Raw genomic sequence first — 20781 nt, forward strand, 5'->3', positions numbered from 1 at the left:
ACAATGTATAAATGTTAAGGGTTAAAGTTGTTATTATATGTGAATTTTAAAAGCTACCACATCATCTTTCGATTAGCCATCTAACTGTTGATGAGCAAAAAAGACAGAATCAAAAATAATTTAGTGACCATTTTGTAATTTTTCATACTTGGACGATAAAAAAAAAACTTACCAACAATTGAATAACTATCAATGTCATTTACCTTTATTAATATTATATCCGTGGTGGTACCGTTCTATTTTAACATTGGTTTATATTAGTATGAGATATCAATATGCTTTGATGTATCATTTTAAGTTTAACTTATAGTGTATAAATAATTTTATTTGACAACATTTAATTATGGACAAAAAAAACATATCGATTAAGTCTTAACTCGATTGATATTAATATTATTAGAAAATTCTAAAATTGTATAAAAATTAAATATATTAAAAACTATAATAAAATTAATGTTAAAAACATAATAAACGTAAATGAAAAAATAAATATAAAATTATTAACATATCAAAATATATATTTTATTTATAAACAAATTAGAATAGCATTAATAAGTCATCAACAAATCATTGATTTATGTCATTTTACAAATTCCTAACAAACACCATTTAATGTAGTTTACAAAATTTACAAATAAAAAATAATTAATTTAAGAAATTAGTAGTAATAATTGCTTAAATTTAATTACAAAAGATGAATAATAATTCTAAAAAGGATGAAGATTTCTGCTTAGCTTATTAACGTTAGTAAAAAACCCAAATTGCTTATACGGCAAATACGACCGTCGTTTTTCCCCTTCCCTCATTGCTTTGTTTTTAAAATAAAGCTTTTCATGAGCTGACGTCGTTTTGCTACTCTTCTGTTTTATCGTCGCCTTTGGTTTTTCGCTTTTCTTTTCAGCTTTTACCGACGAAGTACCGGAAGACGACGCCGTATGGTTAAAAAACACGAAGGCATCTTTACCGTCGCTATTACTTCGAATCATGAAATCTTTAAACCTCCAAAGCTTTGAAAATCCCGTTGAATTGCTCTTCTTACACGTGTCCGGCAACGTTTTCTCCACGATCCTCCGGTACGGTCCCGTTGTTTCCGAAGACGACGCCGTTTCCGGCGAACCTTCAACGAAAACCTTCTTCAATGGAGTCCTTACAGACACTTCACAATCTTCAGGCTTTGAAACGGAACCGTTTCCGTTAGCGAAAACAAGATCTTCGTTAGAAAACGGAAAAACCGGACGGATCTTACCGTTAAGGAAAACGTCGTCGGCCGATATCGGCGAACCGTCGGGATTTAAACAATCAAACGAAAATTCTTCTTCTTCTTTCTCTTCCATTTCAAGCTGTTTGCTCGACTCGTCGTCTCCGATCTGCACTTTAACTCCAAAGTCACGGTTAAAACCACCGGCAGCGACCGGAAAAGCAGTTCCAGTGAACTGAGACAAAGAAGGATTCACTACTTGCATGATTAACGCAAACAAGAAACTCAAAATCAAGCCTCTGGGCTTCAATTAGACATAAAATTAAATTACGAGAGGTTTCTTTGGAGGGTAAATGTGGGGTTTGGTTATTGGGTTTTTATAGGGAGGTTCTGTTGGTTGAAAATTCTCAACGCTTTCATTTAAATAAATAAATAAATATTGAATAATTTTAACCGGCAATTTTTTGTAGTTGCAATTTCTATTTTTAAACACGCGTAGAGCTATAGACGGGGACTGGAGCTATTACGTGTAGAGGAAGAAAAGAAAAAGGCGAAATAAGTGGAGAATTTTTTATTTTAGGTATAATGATACATTTGACCCCCAACATTTACATCTTTTTATCAATTTAGTCTTAAATTAAAGTTCATCGTTGATCTTTCAAAAAGAGTCAAATAATTTTTTTAACAAAAATATTTGTAACAGTACCATGGAGACCTTTGTGCTAAAAGTTGGATTACATTTTGCTCTCTACTTAAAAAATAGACAAATTAATTTTCGTACGTTAGATAAAAGAACAAATTGGTCATTCTATTAAAAATTTCATCCATTTTTATTTTTAAAATTCGTCCGTTGTGAGTGTCTGATTATATCATCAACCACACCAATTTTTAATAGTAAAAATAAATTAAATTTTAAACAGAAAGGACCAGTTTGCTCTTTGATCTAACGTATAAAGACAAATTTGCTCATTCTTTAAGTAAAAGGGCAAAATGCAATCTAACTTCTAGTACAAAGGCTTTCATCGTACTTTTATTAAAAATATTGACTAAAACATTAATTTTTTAATAATGTTAGTGTGACGACTCGTGTGCCACTTCAATATATATATATATATTATTATCCATTAGTATATTTTTAATTATTCACGAACGTGTTAAAATATTTGTTTAATGTTCAGGAACAAGTTCATTAATTTAAACGAATCAACACAAATATTTTTAAAGTTAGGAGAATAGAATATAGTACACAATCACTTCCATTAGTTGAACATATGGAACCTTCACTAATTTGTTCTAATGGAAATGGATACTACATTAACAAAAACATTTATAGTAGCCCCAAATTTGATATTTATAATATATTAAAAGTTTACTTTGAATATCATGTGATGGCTTGATGGTTTAGGGTGTTCACATACTAAGTGTGGTCTGGGTTCGACTTGCACTAGGTCACATTGATTGTTCAGGCTTTGTCTTGTTATTGTAATTCACAAAAAAAAAAAAGCATTCTACTTTCAAAAAAAGTAAAAACATTATATTAGCAATCTATGTTTTGGTCACTCAACTTTAAAAGATTACAAAATAGTCACTAAAAGCTTTTATTTAAGTCATTGAATTATTAAAATCATTTTTATATAGCCTTCTCTACTTGCATTGCTTGCACCAATCGAAAGCTCTAATTCTCCTTCTATTTTACAGTTCAGGTTTATTTTTTTATTAAACAACTTTGAATGTCACGAATTTGTGAACCAAAATCCAAACAACTTTTTTCTCCATTCTCCGACACTAACCATCAGATTGACTTGGATCTATAGTATGTTCTTCTACTTTTTAATAAGTATTGATCTACTATACTGGTCACTAAATCATTGCTTAGAGCTCACTAACCGAACTTATAAAAAAAACTTAACAGCCTAATGACTTAAATAAAAACTTTTGAATAGTTCAATGAGTATTTTGTAACTTTTTGAAGTTGAGTGACCAATATGTAAACTTACTAATAGTTTAATTAATTTGAGTGTAATTTACCCATATTACTATCAACTTATAAAATATATTGTTAACTTTAATTATGAAAATGTATCTAAAATAATAGAAAAAAATTATTAATATATTTTTTGAAAGACACAAGTTTTGTACATCACCTTATAAGTACATCAATATATATGAAAAATTATCTCATACACAGCATATGGACAGAGGTGACATCAAGAGTCAAAGGCCTTGGCCACCCATTGGTTTGGTAAAATTTCTTTTTTAGTCCTTTAAACTTGTGAACTTGACAGTTAATTAAATGGTAAAAATATACTTTGGCCTTCCAAATTTTTTTATTCAATACCACCCCCTGCACAATAAAAACTTTTTGACTTCACCCTGTGAAACTTTTTAGACTCCACAAATAAATTTTGTGTATGACAAGTAACTAATAGGGTGTAGTAAAATAATAAAGAATTAATAAATGTGACACTTGTAACACATTCAACTTGCTTGTGACGTCTAAAAAACTCCGTACAGTGTATCAAATAATTATTATATATATAAATATATTCAAAAAGTAAATCACAAGTAGAAGTGCTTATAGGTTCAACCAGATTTGATCTAAACTTAAATATGATATTAACACACTATATGCTTGCTCAAATCCCACAAAATGGTTACATGGTTTTAACGAGGATAGAATGATTTTGTGTTCATGGGAAGGTGGTTGCAAGTTCTCGACTTAGGACGTTGCAAGTTGTGTGAAGTCTATTGTTGGGTGTGGACTCAGCTATTTTTGTTGTATCACTCTTTGTGTTGGCTGTCATTGGTCGATTTTGTGGAGTTGTACTTCTTATACTTATAACTACGGGTATAAATAAAATATTGGTGCTTATAAGCTGCTTCAGTTTGATTTGAAAAAAATTAACTCAATTTGGTAATTATTGAGTTGAGCTTGAGCTATCAACCAAGTCGAATTTCAGCTTAGTAATACTTGTCTCAAACGGCTCATAAGCCTTATCGAGCTTTTTATATTTTTATATTATTAAATTACATTATTTCCCTCAATATAAATTATTAACCCTAAGCTTAATTATCGAGTTGAGTAAGAGTTCAAGCTTGAGTACAAATTTGGTAAACGATCTTAATCGAGGTCAAGCTCAAGCTCAAGTAGCTCAATTATATCTCTGACTGAGCTTGAACTTAAAAACAGATGTCTGATTGAGCTTGAGCTAAGTATCAAGTTCCAAATTTCAAGTTGAGCTCAAGCTTAATAATATTCAGGCTTGACTTAGCTCGATTACTTCTCTACTTATTGCTTTTTATAAAGTAAGTTATATTGTTGTAAAAATATTTTTATTTTTACATTTTATATAAAATCAATAAAAATTAACACATAAAGAGGTTTGACCCTAAAAAAGCTCATAGTTTTTAATTCTGCAAGTTTATTATTTCAACAAAAACTTTATTTGATTTTTACATAATATTTTAATAAATATATTTTTTTTACATATTTTCCCCACCCATGTGTGCCAAAATTTAGTTATATCTAATTGGTGTGCCAAAATTTAGTTATATCTAATTACTAAATCTTAAATAAAAAACTGCAATTTCAAATTTCGAATAGTGATTTACAAATGAAATAATAATAAATTTAGCTTTTAATATTTACTCCTTTTTATCTCTTTGCTCTTAAATCTCTCTTCTTCTTTTTTTTTATTATCACTTTGACCCTAACCTTCAAAATTTAGTTTAATTTACTTTTTTAAGATGAAAAAGTTGGTTGCACCTTTAAGATTTAAACGAAAATGATGTGGTAACTTACATGGTAGCTCATATGTACTCAACAAAAATTCAATATATACAAACTATTAAAAATTTGAAAAATTCAACACGTAAATTGTCTCGCGAGTTGCCACACTAGTACCATTAAAATTTTATCCGTTCAATCAATTTTTATTTCCAAAACAAAATAAATTGACTAAATTTTAAAAATTAAGGGCTAAAGTGAAAAAATAGGTAAACATTAGGTGCTAAATTCATCTTTTACCTTTACAATATGGGTGATCTTAAGTAAAATTTGAATCACATATTTCAAATTGAATCGGAATTGAACAATTATATATGAATTGGAGTTAAATTGAATTCCATCACACCCAATCATGAACACCTCCGATCTTACATATATATATATATATTGTGAAAGCAATTTCCTATCCTAACGGAAATCACAATTAAATTTGTCCATGAATAGAACCACTCGATTCGACTTGAAGGCTCGCTTGAAAAGTAGGAAGGTTTGGATAAAAATATATGTCTGAAAAATGGGCTTGGGCAAAAAAATAAGGTCTGTTTAGAAAACGGGTCGAGCCTCAGGTAATACTTTTTTAGCCTGAGTCCGGCCCAAATTTGCCCCCCCCCCCAAAAAATGATGTTTTCTTGTTGTTTTTTTACTGTTTTATTGCTATTTTCTTATTTGTTTTCTCACTATTTTGCTTCCATTTCACTATTATGTTTCTATTATTTTTGTTGTTATTGTTTGAATATTGTATAACTCTTATTTTATTGTTAATTTTGTTACTATTTTAGAGGCATTTGCTTGTTAAATTGTACCTATCTTAATGCTATTTAAGTATAATTTTTTTATAATTTATTTTCAATTTGTTAGGAAACATTTATTTTAACATTTTTAATATTTTTAACCTATTATATTTTTAAAAAATTAATACAAAAAATTAACATAGACCGACCAAAGCATACTTAAAATTTAACATTTTTATCCGAGTCGTGCTTAACAAAATTTTACACTTATTTTTTAAACTTACACCTAACGAGTCTAAAATTTTGATTGGGCCTGGACGGTCCCATGTAGTCCTCTAATCACAATCTATATGTGATAGTATGAGCAATTATAATTTAGAAGCGAATAAGTTGGGCGGTAAGCCGAAAGACAAGGAAGATGAATATCAAAAAAAGGAGGAGCAGCTGTACGAAAACCATCGTCGCTTACAACAACTAATAACTATACATTTACAATTATTATTATTTCCCCTTAATTTCCCTACATTTTCTCTTTTCATTTTTCCTTTCTACGCGTATTTTTCTTAAACCTTCTTTTCTTGTTCTTCATCTATTTCTGCCACCTTCTCTTTTTACCCTATTTTTCAATTTATTTTTTTCTTTTTGGTAGTGTTTAAAAAAAGAAAAAAAAAAGAAGAGAAAAGGGTTTATGTTTTTCCTTTGATTTTCTGGTTTTTGTTGATGAAAGTTGATGGAAGTTGATGAAAGAGAATGGAGTCAATAAGGATTTGTAAGGTTACTAGAATTATAAACATAGTTTTGTTTTTCACATTAGACCTACGTTAATTTGATTTTCGTTTTTTGAAAAAGATTAATTTTTGGGTGTAAGATTATGTGGTAGAATTGTAATTGGAAAAAAAGAACGAAGAGAAAAACCAAAAAGAAAATTACAGCGGGATTCTTTTTAGCATAGAGAGAGGAAGAGGAGAAATGTCGGAGTTGGAGGAGTCGTTGACGCTTGAAAACAATACTTCAAGCCCTTCTCCTCCGTCACCATCAAAAGACTCAAAATCAAATGAAGAATCGAAAGATGGTAATTCAACGCCATCGTCGAATTGGAGCCCTTCACCGCCGAGTGTTGGTGATGATGTTTCTAATAAAAAAGCATCTTCATCACCTTCAAACAACGAGTCGTTTGACCTATCACCACCTTCGCCACCGCCGAAAAAGAGTTCACCCCCTACGTCGTCACCATCGCCGGAGACACCTCCTAGTCCTTCTAATAAACAGTCACCTCCTTCACCATCAACACCATCATCATCATCATCACCACCACCTTCACCTCCTCCTCCTCCTCCTCCTCCTCCTCCTGAGGAACAATCTCCACCACCTCCATCTCCTACCCCTTCGAAGAAACAATCACCTTTTTCATCGTCACCATCACCGCCACCTCCTAAGAAACAATCATCACCACCTTCATCACCTCCTCCTCCTAAGCAAAAATCATCACCACCTTCAGATAGCTCTTCTAGGAACTCACCACAATCTCCGTCGGAAAAATCACCCCTTCCTCCCCCACCTCTTCTGACAACTAGTCCACCACAACCACCATCTTCCGAAACTTCAAAATCACTATATCCGTCACCTGGATTTTCATCCCCAGCACCAAATGTTGCCACTAAAACATTGTCGGAACTTTCTCCTCACGCGTCAGCTCTTCGTCCACCGCAAAGCTCCCCTAATGCAATCGGCGCTTCTCCCCCTTCAAAAGGTGGCCCTAATGATCAAAAAGGACATGCTATTGCGAAAAACGCTAAATATGATGTTATGATTGATGCAACGGTGGTAGGGGCTTTTTTCATCGTAGCATTCATTGCCTTGTTTTTCTTTGTGAGGAAAAAAGGGAAAAAGAAAGAAGCCTTCACGCCACCACCTACTAATATTGAAGTGAAATCAGGTAAAATAACACATTTTAATAGAATCTTCAAACTATGTTCGTATCAATCATATTTTTCCGTCAACCTAATATCGATTTAGGTATTAAATGTTGGCTTATGATAAAGAAATGCAGGGTTGGTAGAGTTGTTGATCCCACTAAAATAGAAATATATATATTTGACTCTTTTAAGTTTTATAAAATTATAAATTAGTATATGGTAAAATTGTATTTTGGTCCTCTAAATTGATAAATTTTTTATTTAATATTTTAGAAATTATAAATTTGTAAGTTAATAAATTGATGAAATTACATTTTAACTCTCGTAAACATACGCAGAATAACTTCAACCACTAACAAATTTTCCGACTTCACTCCTGTGGATCAAACTATAAACATGTGTATATCTACCGAATGGATAGTTCGGGGCTGCCATGTTATGAAAATAGATTATATCCTTAAATTTTAAGGGGATTATTTTCTTTTCTTTTTTAACATGTTAGATCCAATATGCCAATAAGTACAAATGTGTTAAAAATTTGATCATATCTCGTTAAATCTGAACTAACATTTAACATAAAAATTAATAGCTACGCTTATAAAAGAACCTAATTGATACGATATTAATACTTGAAAACTTCTCCATTAAAATCTGATCCATAATTTGGGGACTTCTAGTGGAATTTTGTTTCGATTTAATTTAACAATCATCTTAGTTATGCAGATGCGGCCTACTATAATCCTCAACTTGATGGCTTGGATTCAACTTTGGTGAACGGTTCGGAGGCTCAAAGATTGAATAATTACCACGGTCCAGAATCGGGTATCATAGCCGGTTCCAAGACATTCTTCACGTATGAAGAGTTGATGGAAATGACCGACGGGTTCGCTCGTGACAACATTATTGGTGAGGGCGGGTTCGGGTGCGTGTACAAGGGTCGGATGCCCGACGGGAGGTTTGTGGCCGTTAAGCGATTGAAGGTAGGTAATGGGCAAGGCGAACGAGAGTTCAAGGCCGAAGTTGAGATCATAAGCCGTATTCATCATAGGCATTTGGTCTCTTTGGTTGGATACTGCATATCTGAGAATCAAAGGCTGCTAATATATGATTTCGTGAGAAATAAAACCCTTGAACATCATTTGCATGGTAAGATAATTGGTTACTTCCCAAATAAAAAAAGGGTTAAATTGCAATTTTGATCCTTCTACTATACTCAAATTCTGGTTTATCTCTGTATTTTATTTTGGTGTAATCTGGTTTTCTACTTTTATGATGTTAAGAAAGATAACTATTTTAATTAAAATATCGACATGGATTTTTCTTCAAAAATCACCCTTGTACAAAATAATTAACCATTTGGATTAACTTATGACATTATAAAAGTAGAAGATTGAAATACCATATTTGAATATAATAAAGGGATCATAGTAAAAATTTGTCCAATTAAAACTATGACGATTGGTTCTAATATTGGGAAATCATTGTGCACCACCAGGTAAAGGAATGCCAGTGCTTGAATGGCCCCAAAGAATGAAGATTGCAATAGGAGCAGCCAAGGGTTTGGCATACTTACATGAAGATTGTATGTATCTCTTCAGTTTCTTCCTTGTCAATTACTAAAATGATCATAGTTTAGTACTTTTTTTACTTAATTCTGGTTTTGGTCCCTTTGTTATGCTAAAATTAAGGATTTAGTCTCTTTAGTTCAGAATTATAGAACACTTTATTATGCCAACTTTTCTTATTAATCTATACCTACATTTTAATGTGAAAGTTAACTATTTGAACTAAGTTAAGACATTATAAAAGGAGAGAGACCACGTACAAAATTAATGTATAAGGATTAAAGTCCTAATTAAACTATAGCAAAAGTATCAAAACCATAATTTGACCTTGAAGTTTTCTAGTGTCTAAAATATTAGAAAGCCCCCTAAAGTATATTGCTTTATTTAGATAAGCCCTATACTTTTTTGTCGTCTAAATAAGCCCTTATCTTTTGAATTATACCTAAGGAAGCCCTTATTCTCAAGTGAAATATTGGTTTATCTTAAAGATTTACTTAGGTAATAAGTTAAAATATTAAGAGCTTATTTAACTATACAAAAATTACTATGGTTGTGGCGAATTGAGTCTTAAATCGACTGGTATGATTACTGTTGCCAATGCAAGAGAACGTTGATTCAAGTGCGCTGAAGCGTGTTATCTTCCTATTTATGGGTTGAGAAGGGACTAAACTATTGGTAGTTAAACTATTGATAGTTTTAGGCATTGTGTCAAAAAAATCTAATATAATCAAAATTTCTAATGAGATTATTTAAATATGGTTGTGGGTTGTCAACTTGTAACTAGTGTATTAATTTTTATTTTTATTTTTATTTTTTGCTTATCTTCCTTATTATGAATATATTTTCAGGTCATCCAAGAATTATCCATAGGGACATTAAGTCAGCAAACATTCTATTGGAAGATGATTTTGAAGCACAGGCAATGAACACTTCCCCTCATGCACCTTTGAAATAATTTAATTATTTTTTCTCAGATTCAATTTTTTGAAAATTGAAGGACTTACATTGTAATTAAACGAAAAAATTCTACAGGTGGCGGACTTTGGACTTGCCAGACTTAATGACTCTAGTCAATCCCATGTTTCAACTCGTGTGATGGGAACATTCGGGTAGGTCATGGTTTTCAATAGTTGAGATTGTTTTAACTTATATTGGGTCCTCTTTTCAATTTATTTGAGTTTGACTAAAAAAGAAAAAGAAAAATTTGCATTTAATTCGATAATTATCGCATCAGATTTGAGTTTGAATAACTCGAGCACCATAATACTTGATTTGAACGACTTGTGAGCGTAATTAAGCTTTTCATTTTATTATGTCTTTATATTATGAAATTACATTTCTAAGTTTGTTATATAGAAAGAGTTTAAGATGTGCTGGAGCTTGAATACTAAGGAGTTTAACTTGAGTACAAAAAATAATAAACGAGATCGATCGAGTTTGAGTAGCTCGATTATGTCTTAGCAAAGCTCGAATTTAGAAATTTGATGTTTGATCGAGCTTGAGTCCATAATTTTGTGTTGAGCTTGTTGCATTCAACTTGGAAGTTGTAGATTTGAGCTGTGCAGTTTAGGCATTGTATCAAAAAGATTATACTTTTGATCTCTTTACTTTTATAATGTTATTAGATAATCTAACTAGTTAACACCGTTAAGTATTCTATTTAAAGTGCTAATGTTGATTTTTTTTTTAAAAAAAAAAAGAAAAGCCTTTCAACTCATCTTACTAATATGTATTTTTCTATTGGAAGGGTACTTTTAAGAAAAATCCACATAAACATTTTAACTATAATAGATAATGTTTGGATTAACTAATAATATTATGAAAGTAAATGGTCAAATTAAAGTATAATGATTATATCTCAAATATGAGAATAGTAGAGAGATCAAAACCATAACTTGACTACTACTTGCTCATTTTTTCAATACAAATATTCAACTATCTATGAATCCTCATACCCTAAACTAACTAAATTGGAGGATATTATGAGCTTAAGCATGCTCAATCCCACAACCTTCAATTTGTTGTAATAGTAATGGTGACAGTCGAGCTAAACCTCGTTCTTTTTCTTTTTATTGCATACATATAATAATTAGTGATTTCATTTGCCTTTCAGGTACTTGGCACCAGAGTATGCATCAAGTGGGAAGTTGACGGATAGATCTGATGTTTTCTCATTTGGAGTTGTGCTTTTAGAACTTATAACGGGTCGAAAACCCGTTGATCCGACTCAGCCCCTGGGTGATGAAAGTTTAGTCGAATGGGTATGGATCTGAATCTAATAACACCGTTGACTTATGCTTGATGAGTCGAGAGTGTTATATACAAAAAAGTTCTACCTTAACATTTTAATCAAAATAGTTAGCAATATTAATTAATTAGACAACGGAACAAAAATAATGTCAAATTATAAGGACTAAGCCCTAAATTTGAACATAATAAAGATATCAAAACCGTAATATAACCAATCTTTTTTTTTAATTTTTTATAATAGTGTATTTTCTTGGTTTTCTTTTTCAATTGAGCCAATGTTATCATGATTTTTGGCAGGCACGACCTCTCCTCATTCAAGCCCTTGAAACTAGTGATTTTAGTGAAATAATTGATGCAAGGCTTGAAAAGCGTTACGTAGAGAGTGAGGTATTAATGATGATCGAGGCAGCCGCCGCTTGTGTGCGGCGTTCCGCCACAAAACGGCCTCGCATGGCGTTGGTAATGTTAACGAGCTTTGATATTTTCTTTGTTATTATTATTATCTAAACTTTGGCCACTAATTGTTGCTCTAATTCTTCATACCTCGTAAAACTCCATTATTTGACAATAGTATTCTATGCATATCCATAAGTATGGGATATAGATAAATTAATCAAGTTCAAAAACTCATTTCGATAAACTTGAAACTAAACTCAACTCAATTTGATCATAAAAGGCTAAACAATTTTTGCTTGACATGATACAAGTTTAAAACAAATCGAACCCAACATAACCCAAATCCTAAATGATTCGAACAATAAGGTTGAAATGAAATTCAAACCCTATATGATCAAAACCAAAATTATCCGAACCTGAAAAGTCCTAGCCTCAAACCTTCACTTGAAATGACTTCAGAAGCTAAAATAATTCAAACCCAAAATGACCAGAACTCGTAATGGCTAAAGCTTCAAACCCAAACCTAAGAAAATCGAGTCTCGAAACAGGACAAAACTGAAACAACAAAATATTTAAAAATTTAAATTTATCCAATTCAAATTAAATCAAAGTAACTCAAATACAAAAAAAATTGAACAAGAAACTTGAAATGATCCAAACCCGTAATACCTCAACTTGAAAAGCCTTAGACTCAAACCTAAACTTGAAATGGAAATAAGATGAAGCTACTCTGAAAATCTAAACTATCTAAACTGAAACAATTCAAACCTTAAATAATTTAAATCCAAAATAACCTAAGTCTCAAAGTTAGAACTCGAAATTGTCCTAAACTAAAACAACAAAAATTTAAAAAATGTAGGTATATCTAATTTAAATTAACTTGATTCAGAACCAACCCGATTCATGTAATTGAGGGGCTGAATATAAATATTTAGATTCATTCAAGAAGTATCCAGTCGAGCATCTACTTATATCTCACACTCGTAAACAGGTGGTAAGAGCATTGGACTTTGATGGATCTGATCTAACAAATGGGGTGAAAGTCGGTCAGAGCACTGTTTATGATTCTGCCAAGTATAGTGAAGAAATTTTGAACTTCAGGAGGATGGCACTTGGCACTGACACCAGCTCGGAATCGGACATTTACAGTGACGAGTTCACTTCAAGAGAAATATCACGTGGACAACCTTCATGGAGGTCCGAATGTAGTTCAAGCGAATTTACGAGCGGCGAATCAGAGCTTCAACCTATTAAAAAAAATGGTAGTGGATATAGTGACAATGGCACATCGGGGAACTGCAGCGGCGGTCGCTTCAACTGATGGTCGATTGTTTTTGGGTTAAAATGTTAATGAGTGTTTTTGCAGGGCATTTGTTTTGTAAATATAGAAATGCCTTTTTACTTAAATTCCCTTTGAAATTGTAATTTTGAGCATTGGGGAAAGATAAAAGTGATCCTTCTCTAGAGTTACTTAACTCAAAGTTGGGTTTAGTTTTGAATGATAAAAATTGCTCTCAAACCACCTTTGGTTGAACGGTAAGAACGGTAAGAAGCTCAATGTCGATTTCAGTAAAATTTCCGATTCGAGTCTTATGGATGGAGAAAACAAGAATGTGCCATTTGTTTAAGAGAGTCCTACTCTGCTTGACTTCGAATTTAATCGAAGCCTAATGTAATTACCCAACACCAAAAATTTTAGACAAAAAGAAAATTGTATGTATATTCAATGTAAAAGAACGAGGCAAACTGAAAAATGATTAAGCACGTTCTTAAAAAGAAAGTAAATTACTTTTATTGGTTTTGAATTTGTTCATTTAACTATTGAAAATTTCAATTTTAAGTGTAGATAAGATTATAGTTTTTATTATTTATTTGTTTAATTTCTATTTTGGTTACTAGACTTTTGAAATTTTTACAATTTGACCACCAATATTTTATATTTATCAAATTTTTTATTAATATTGTGATCAGCATTTTCAATTTATGATTTGTTGTAAATATAGCTTTTAGAACAATTCCCACAACATTTAGATTATTTGCCTCCAAGAAATCACCATCACAGTTCAATTTAATCCAACTTTCTGGTGGGTGACACCATTTTCTTCTATCATTTTCTTGTTTTGTTGTTGAGAATATTTGTTCATTGTGCTTGGAAATTAAGCGTATTATCCTCTTATTTATGGGTTGGGGAGAGGTCATGAGTAGTTTTAAGCACTGTATTAAAAAGAACAGATATAATCGAAACTTATAATGAGATTATTCAAAAAAAATCACACCTTTCTATGTATGTCGAACAATAACTGCAATTCAGATATTATCTTCTATATATATAAATGCCCTTACTTGAAGATAATTTAATAAACTACTCCTTAAAACTTCTAATTTTTTTCCTTATCAATTTTAATCCCACTACAACTTGCAAAGCAGATGTAACATCCCAAATTTTTTGTATAATAAGTGGTACTGTTGTAAGACTTAGTACAATAAAATATAGAAGAGGATTTGAAGAATGGTATTCCAGATGGAGCCTTAAAGAATTATTTTGATTTTTAGAAGAGGAAATCTGAGAGAATAATTGTGAATGTGAGATCTTAGTTCAAATGAGACTAAATTGTAAAGTTGGAAAAGTTGAGGACGCTAGTGTGATTTGATCAGATTGAGGAAATAGGAGTTAATAATGACTGTAAACTATAAGGATGACTCGGGTTGAGTACTAATTTGATCAGACTGAATGCAAATTTATGTATGGATAATTAATAATTATGGTTGAAAAGTATAAAGTAAAGGAATTTTGAAAGATTAAGCGTCTTGAATGGAATAAAAAATAGTGACGAGGAAAAAAAAGGACTAAAATGCAATTTTACCACATAATGAGCATTTTGGTCATTTTACATGGAAACTATATTTTACCGTAAATGCGTTTATTTACCGTTAATGTAAAAACAACAGTGACGGTGAGATTAGATACTGTAACGATACTGTAACGTGAGACAAAAAATAAGCTAAACACACAGCACCGCACCTCACCGCCCATCCAAACCTACCCTAAATATATGGGTAATTTTATAAACAACCATACAAATCAAATTGAAGTGTATATTAAAAAATTATTTTATGAACTTATAAGTGATATGAGATATGATTTGAAAATAGAAAGTATATGATGATGGAGGCTCAAAGAGCTTTATTCATATGTATGATATACCATGAATACCATGAATACATAATATATAAATTAGTATAAAAGTGGAAATTCAGAAAATGATATATGAGCTTATATGAAATGTCCTAGTAATTTTAATGAAATGTTAGGATATAGTTAGCATACCAATTAGAGTTTATAGCATGTTTGGAGTTTTGTTGCCTTCGAGCTTTGCATATATGACATGCACTATATCGTTGCCTTCGGACTATGTAAATCTAATATGTCATCTCTTTTTTATTGAAAGTTGGAGGAAAAAATTAATCAAGTAAAAACAATTTAATACAATAATTTTTCAAATTTTGATAATAATGATAAAAAGTTGAATTATTCCCAATCCTTACACTATTCAAAATTTTAAAATCTAATCCTTTAGAAATTTGAAAAAAAACTAGAGACATAATTAATCAAACAAAAATATTAAATTTAGTTCATCATAACTATAATTTCTTTTTAAAATTCTAAAATTAAAATTTTGAAAATTTCATGAGGATTTTAGAGAATGCAAATTATATTATATATATCCTTCAAATGCAAAATTAAAAGGTAAGGAAAATCATATATATTCAAGCAAATACATAACCAACATTATTTGTCCTACTTTTACAAAATACAAAAAGAAAAAAAGTATAATGTTAAGGGAAGCAATTGATGATATATCATTAAACTTTCAATTCAAACACAAAGATGACTAAAAAAACTAGTGAACTAATCGATTTGATATTAAGTATTTAGTTGATACTCGAACAATTCTATTTTTGTTGTAAAAAAAAATTGGAAAAAAAAACATAAGAAAAAAGAAAAATAAATAAAGTAGCCATGCACAACATATAATGCACCATGGCCTTAAAGTACTCCAACATCAACATGCTTAGGGTCACCTTCAATGTTTCCATTTCCATGGATTCTAAATCCTCTGAGATCCCCATTTCCATGCACTTTAAATCCTTTAACATCCCCATGCTTTCCAGGCATTGATCTAAACCCTCTAGGATCTTCATTTCCAAGCATTTTGAACCTTTTGCTTTGGTCACCGCCGCCGCCATGGCCGCCGACAGGTTTTGCAGTTGGGAACCGACCATCAAACCCCAACTCTATGTCGTTTCCTTTAGGTCGTGGATTAGAGCTTTTGCTTTGCTTAGTGGGTTTTGGTTGGCTTACCCGCCGAGTACATAGTCTTCCAAGAAAGCAAGCTATGGATGATATAACAATGATGATTGCAAGTACTATAAAAACTGTGCCAAAGGATCCATCTGAGTGAGAATGAGATGGTTCTACTTGCCCTGATGACACAGTGTTTGGGTAAACGACAACGGGTTGTTGTGTTTCAGACATTGATTCTTTGGTCTGGTTTTAAGAGATGAAGAGAGAGATTTGGTAGGGCATCAATGGGTTTGGATTTTTTTTTTTTTTTTTGTATATGCAACTTGGGTTGTTCTTTAAGTGAAGATAAAGAGAGAGGGAATGGAGAGGAAACTCTTTCAACAAGTAACTGAGAATATATTTGCTTGTTACAAACATATATATATATAGATCTAAATTAGTTTTCAAAGAGGTTAAATTATAAAGTTAGTCCATGTACTTAAATAAAATTTAAGATTTTATCTTTATACCTCAATAGTTTTACAATTTCGATTTTTTTGTATGATCAAAGTATCATTCATATTTATTTTATGGTCAATAAAATTAACTTTTTGAAGTTATTATCTCTAAAATTTAAATCTGAATTCTTTCCTTGAGATTCAATTTAAAATTTTTAATATGATAATATACTATTATTAATTAAATATTTTTTATCAAAATCATCCATACACCCATGCAATTATACTATATTATTAATGAATGTGCCTCAACTCTGCTATGGGCTAACTAAAGTGGTAGCATACTCCCTCATCATTCACCTATATGTCATAAGTTATGGAATCGAGTCAGATCATACACAAACTGTTCAATTTGTTGTGGTTCTTTCTGTTCAAGCACTTCGAGACATTTTTACTCTATAAACTCAATATACCTCTCGACAGTGTAAGAAGATGAAACCCTTATCAAAGATAATATCAAATTTATTGAGAGTTTGACCTCTTAGTTTAAAAAATAAATCATTATAAACTCAATAATCATACTTAATAGTAAGTAAATTTTAACAAAAACTACTTAAACCATCAAGAATTAAACTACAAAATTTAAATAAAAAATATTTTTAAAACTTTTAAATAACGGGATTAAATCTTAAATTTAAGCAAAATATAAGTAGTGAATATAAATTTTTACCCATGCCAAAACTTCAAGTGCAATACTACTACTATTGGTTTATTTTCAATTCAATAAAGGAACGAACTTTCTTTAATAAAGGGAGGACAGCTAAAGATATTCCGGCTGTTTCTTTAATATGTGCTGAAGAAGGGGGGTAATTGCACTTTGCTTTGTAATGAGAGAAAGTAAGATTTTGGCTGCCATTGGTTACTGTGCATCGTTTGTTTATTCATCAATCATTGGATTGGATTGATTTTCTAGACAGAAAAATTCGAAGGGCTAGGTAGGGATTTTGGCTCTTTACATGAAATAACAAAATCTTTGGATCTTCGTAAAAAATTAAGTAATTCAATTTAGTGAGATGGTTTTTTTTTAAATTAATATTTTTGTTACATAATTAATATAACACGTATGCTTGCTACTAAGTCTAGTACCATTCAGGCAATGGCTAGCTCCCCTAAGAGCTCGTTGTTACGAGTGTTCGCTATATACATGGTCTTACCTTACCCACCCGAAGCATTTAAAACATGTGTAACCCTTAAGAGGGTAATGTGTCACCACACATGGCCTCTAGTCACCCCTAACACATTCTTTCAACGAATCGTACCTTATATATATATATATATGTGTGAATGAGATACTCTAAAGGAGACACGGTAAAACAAATGCTCAACAATTTCTATATTTTAAAATTTTTTAAATAAGTATATATCTTTATCCCTTTATAAATTTATTTATTTTCTTACCTCATCTTAGATCCCTTTAATATAAAATTGTTAGCTTTGGTCATGAAGTAACCCGTTTCAAACAAGTTTATAAGCTTATCAGCTTCTTCTTTATTGAGAACATATGAACAAAATTGCATGATTAAAGAAAATAGGGAATCATGGTGGGACAAGTTCACAATCTTTGCTGAAATCAGTGCAACCTATATTTGGTTGTTGAAGCTGGTTTAGATATTGGTTAAAATGTGAAATAAGTCCTTATGCTTTCCACAAATTTGTAATTTAGTCCAAGTACTATTATTTCTAATAATTTAGTCCCTCTATTTTTTAGATTTCAAAATTTAAGTCCGATTATTAACAATGTTAAAATTTTTTGTTAAATTTGTTGGTGTGGTATTTTAGAATAATAAAAAACTCATTTGATAGTAATGCACGTTATAATGAACCTAAAATTAACAAAAGTGAAGAGACTACATTTATAGAAATCTGAAAAGTAGATAGGCTAAATTTATAGAAATAAAAATATAATGACTAAATTTTAAATTCACAAAAAGTATAGGGACTTGAACAGACTTTAACTTTAGATATTTAAGATTAGTGGTCAAAGTTGAGGGCTTTGCAGACGATTTTGGGAAGACAAAAAGTAATTGGGGGTTTCAACATTGGGATTAGAGCAAAAGCAAATTCAGCACTGCAATGTTTTCCCACATGCCATCTTATGTGGTTAATGATAGGATTTTGAAATATAAAAATAGTTGAAATCTGATTCAAATCTTAATGTTTACTTTATGAGTTCATTTAATTAAAAATCATAGTTATTTGAATAAAAAATCTTATTTAGTTTTAAAATTTTTTATAACTAAATAATTTAATAATTAATTTTAATTTAACTTGAATTAATTAATAAGTTTACAATAATTTTTTATCTGAGAGAATTTAAACACGAGCTTAAAATCTCAAAAACCTCAACCTTATCAATACAGTCAAAATTTTATTAGCTTTAATTTCATTTTTCGAAAATCAAAATACTATAAATGTTACAACACAGGAGTTGAGGTGGTTGGTTAGGTGTGAAAATTGGCTAAGATACTTCATGCCATTAAAGGTGTGGAAAGTCGCTATAATTACAATATTCTGAAGGGTTTTCGGCAGAATCAAGCTACATCTCCTTCCTCCCATTTTACCTCAATTTTGAGGGAAGGCATGGACCTCAACCTTTGAGATCCCTATCCCTATTCACGCCGTAACAGGATAATGAATGTCAATCCAGGGTACTGTTTGGAGTTAACCTGAGGGATCGGACTAGATATATGTCGGATCTTATGGATAGATAAATGTCTTCATGGGTTTTTCTTTTGATTTGATGATTTAACTATGACTGCCTAGTTAATGGGATTGGTCTAAATTTGATTTGATGGTGGAATGTCGTCTTTATTCCATCGCTATGCTTTTTCTTTTGTTTTCCTTTAACAAAAGTAGAGTAGGGATTCGGTGTCTGTCAGTTAACTGTTGGTGGAAGGACACTTTGGACATCCCAAAAGATGTGTTCAAACATTAAACAAAGAAATATTAGATCATATTGGTAGAGTTTGGTGAGAAGATTGAGAGCATATGCAAAAGTAGATTAAAACTTGCATTTTTTTTAATTATTAAATGGTGATCTTTTCGGAATTTTATAAATATATTTAAATTATTTGAAATGTAGTATTTTTTAGGAGTGTTGAATCGGTTAATCGACAGGTTAACCGACCCAAACTAGCATTAATCGAATTAAACGACTCTTTTAAACCCTTAACCGTTAACGAACCGAAATTCTTTTAAAATAAATTAACCGAACCGAACTTTTTAGGTTAATTCGGTCAGTTAACCGAATTAACCGAAATTTATATATATATATATTATTTTTGGTTAAAACAAGTATAAAACATATAAAAAATTAACTGACTTAACCAACCGATTAATTTATATTTCTAAAAAATTAACCGAACCGACCGAATACTTATATATTATAATATTATTTGTTAAATTCGGTTAATTCGGTTAACTAACCAATTTCGAACAGAATTAACTGTTAACCAAACTTCTAAAAAATTATTAACTGAACCCTGACCGTATTAATTTGGTTGACCAACTGATTAACTGAATTCCGTCGGTTAACCGAATTAATTCGGTTTTATCTGAAATTTGCCAACCCCTAATATTTTTGGTATGCTAAACTTGATCATGGACCAGACCAGTGGCCTAAAAGCTTGTCCGAAAAGTAGGAGGGTTGGAGAAAAATATAGGCCCAAAAAATAGACTTAAGCAAAAAATAAGGCCTATTTAAAAAATAAGTCAAGCCTTGAGTAAACTTTTTTAGCTTAGGCCCAACCCAACTCAAAATTGCAAAAATAAATTTGTTGTTTTGTCACTGTTTTGCTATCATTAACTATTATACTGCTCCTATTTTTTTATTATTGTTTAAATATCATATAACTATTACTTTATTGTTAATTTTGCTACTATTATAAAAAGATTTTTGTTAAGTTGCACGTATCTTAGTGTTATAGATAGTTTTAAATTTATTTTTAATTTTTTGGGAAAATTTGTTTTAACGTTTTAGTGTATTTGATGTATTATATTTTTAAATTTATTTTTATATAAAAAATTTAATACGGACAAGTCGGGCTCAAGTTTTAACTTTTTATCCGAGTCGAATTTAAGCAAAATTTTATGCCCATTTTTCGGGCCAAGTCAAGCCTGAGTCTAAGATTGAAAT

The 20781-nt window shown here is 30.8% G+C and overlaps 3 protein-coding genes across 3 annotated transcripts; 1 reads left to right on the forward strand and 2 right to left on the reverse strand.

Moving 5' to 3' along the window:
- Positions 1-497: 497 nt before the first annotated feature.
- On the reverse strand, positions 498-1685 carry LOC108459411 (uncharacterized). The gene has a single exon (XM_017758774.2). It carries the CDS (start codon positions 1461-1463, stop codon positions 708-710), a length of 756 nt encoding a protein of 251 aa, XP_017614263.1. The 5' UTR covers positions 1464-1685; the 3' UTR covers positions 498-707.
- A 4543-nt stretch (positions 1686-6228) lies between these two features.
- LOC108459126 (proline-rich receptor-like protein kinase PERK13) lies at positions 6229-13706 on the forward strand. Its single transcript, XM_017758487.2, has 8 exons — positions 6229-7652; positions 8356-8778; positions 9128-9214; positions 10046-10116; positions 10230-10306; positions 11311-11458; positions 11745-11906; positions 12835-13706. The coding sequence occupies exons 1-8, from the start codon at positions 6686-6688 to the stop codon at positions 13162-13164; spliced, it is 2265 nt and encodes a 754-aa protein (XP_017613976.1). The 5' UTR covers positions 6229-6685; the 3' UTR covers positions 13165-13706.
- A 1974-nt stretch (positions 13707-15680) lies between these two features.
- Positions 15681-16541, reverse strand: LOC108459821 (uncharacterized). The gene has a single exon (XM_017759221.2). It carries the CDS (start codon positions 16378-16380, stop codon positions 15892-15894), a length of 489 nt encoding a protein of 162 aa, XP_017614710.1. The 5' UTR covers positions 16381-16541; the 3' UTR covers positions 15681-15891.
- Between the last annotated feature and the right edge of the window lie 4240 nt (positions 16542-20781).

The sequence above is a fragment of the Gossypium arboreum genome, chromosome 4, assembly GCF_025698485.1.
Source record: "Gossypium arboreum isolate Shixiya-1 chromosome 4, ASM2569848v2, whole genome shotgun sequence".
NCBI lineage: Eukaryota > Viridiplantae > Streptophyta > Magnoliopsida > Malvales > Malvaceae > Gossypium > Gossypium arboreum.

What these genes read in the sequence shown, in the direction of transcription:
- LOC108459411 (XM_017758774.2), bottom strand. Translation starts at nt 1,463, where the DNA reads ATGCAAGTAGTGAATCCTTCTTTGTCTCAGTTCACTGGAACTGCTTTT.
- LOC108459126 (XM_017758487.2), top strand. Translation starts at nt 6,686, where the DNA reads ATGTCGGAGTTGGAGGAGTCGTTGACGCTTGAAAACAATACTTCAAGC. An exon ending in AAGATGATTTTGAAGCACAG is followed by an intron (nt 10,117 to 10,229) that starts GCAATGAACACT and finishes AAAATTCTACAG; the next exon opens with GTGGCGGACTTTGGACTTGC. An exon ending in ATGAAAGTTTAGTCGAATGG is followed by an intron (nt 11,459 to 11,744) that starts GTATGGATCTGA and finishes GATTTTTGGCAG; the next exon opens with GCACGACCTCTCCTCATTCA.
- LOC108459821 (XM_017759221.2), bottom strand. Translation starts at nt 16,380, where the DNA reads ATGTCTGAAACACAACAACCCGTTGTCGTTTACCCAAACACTGTGTCA.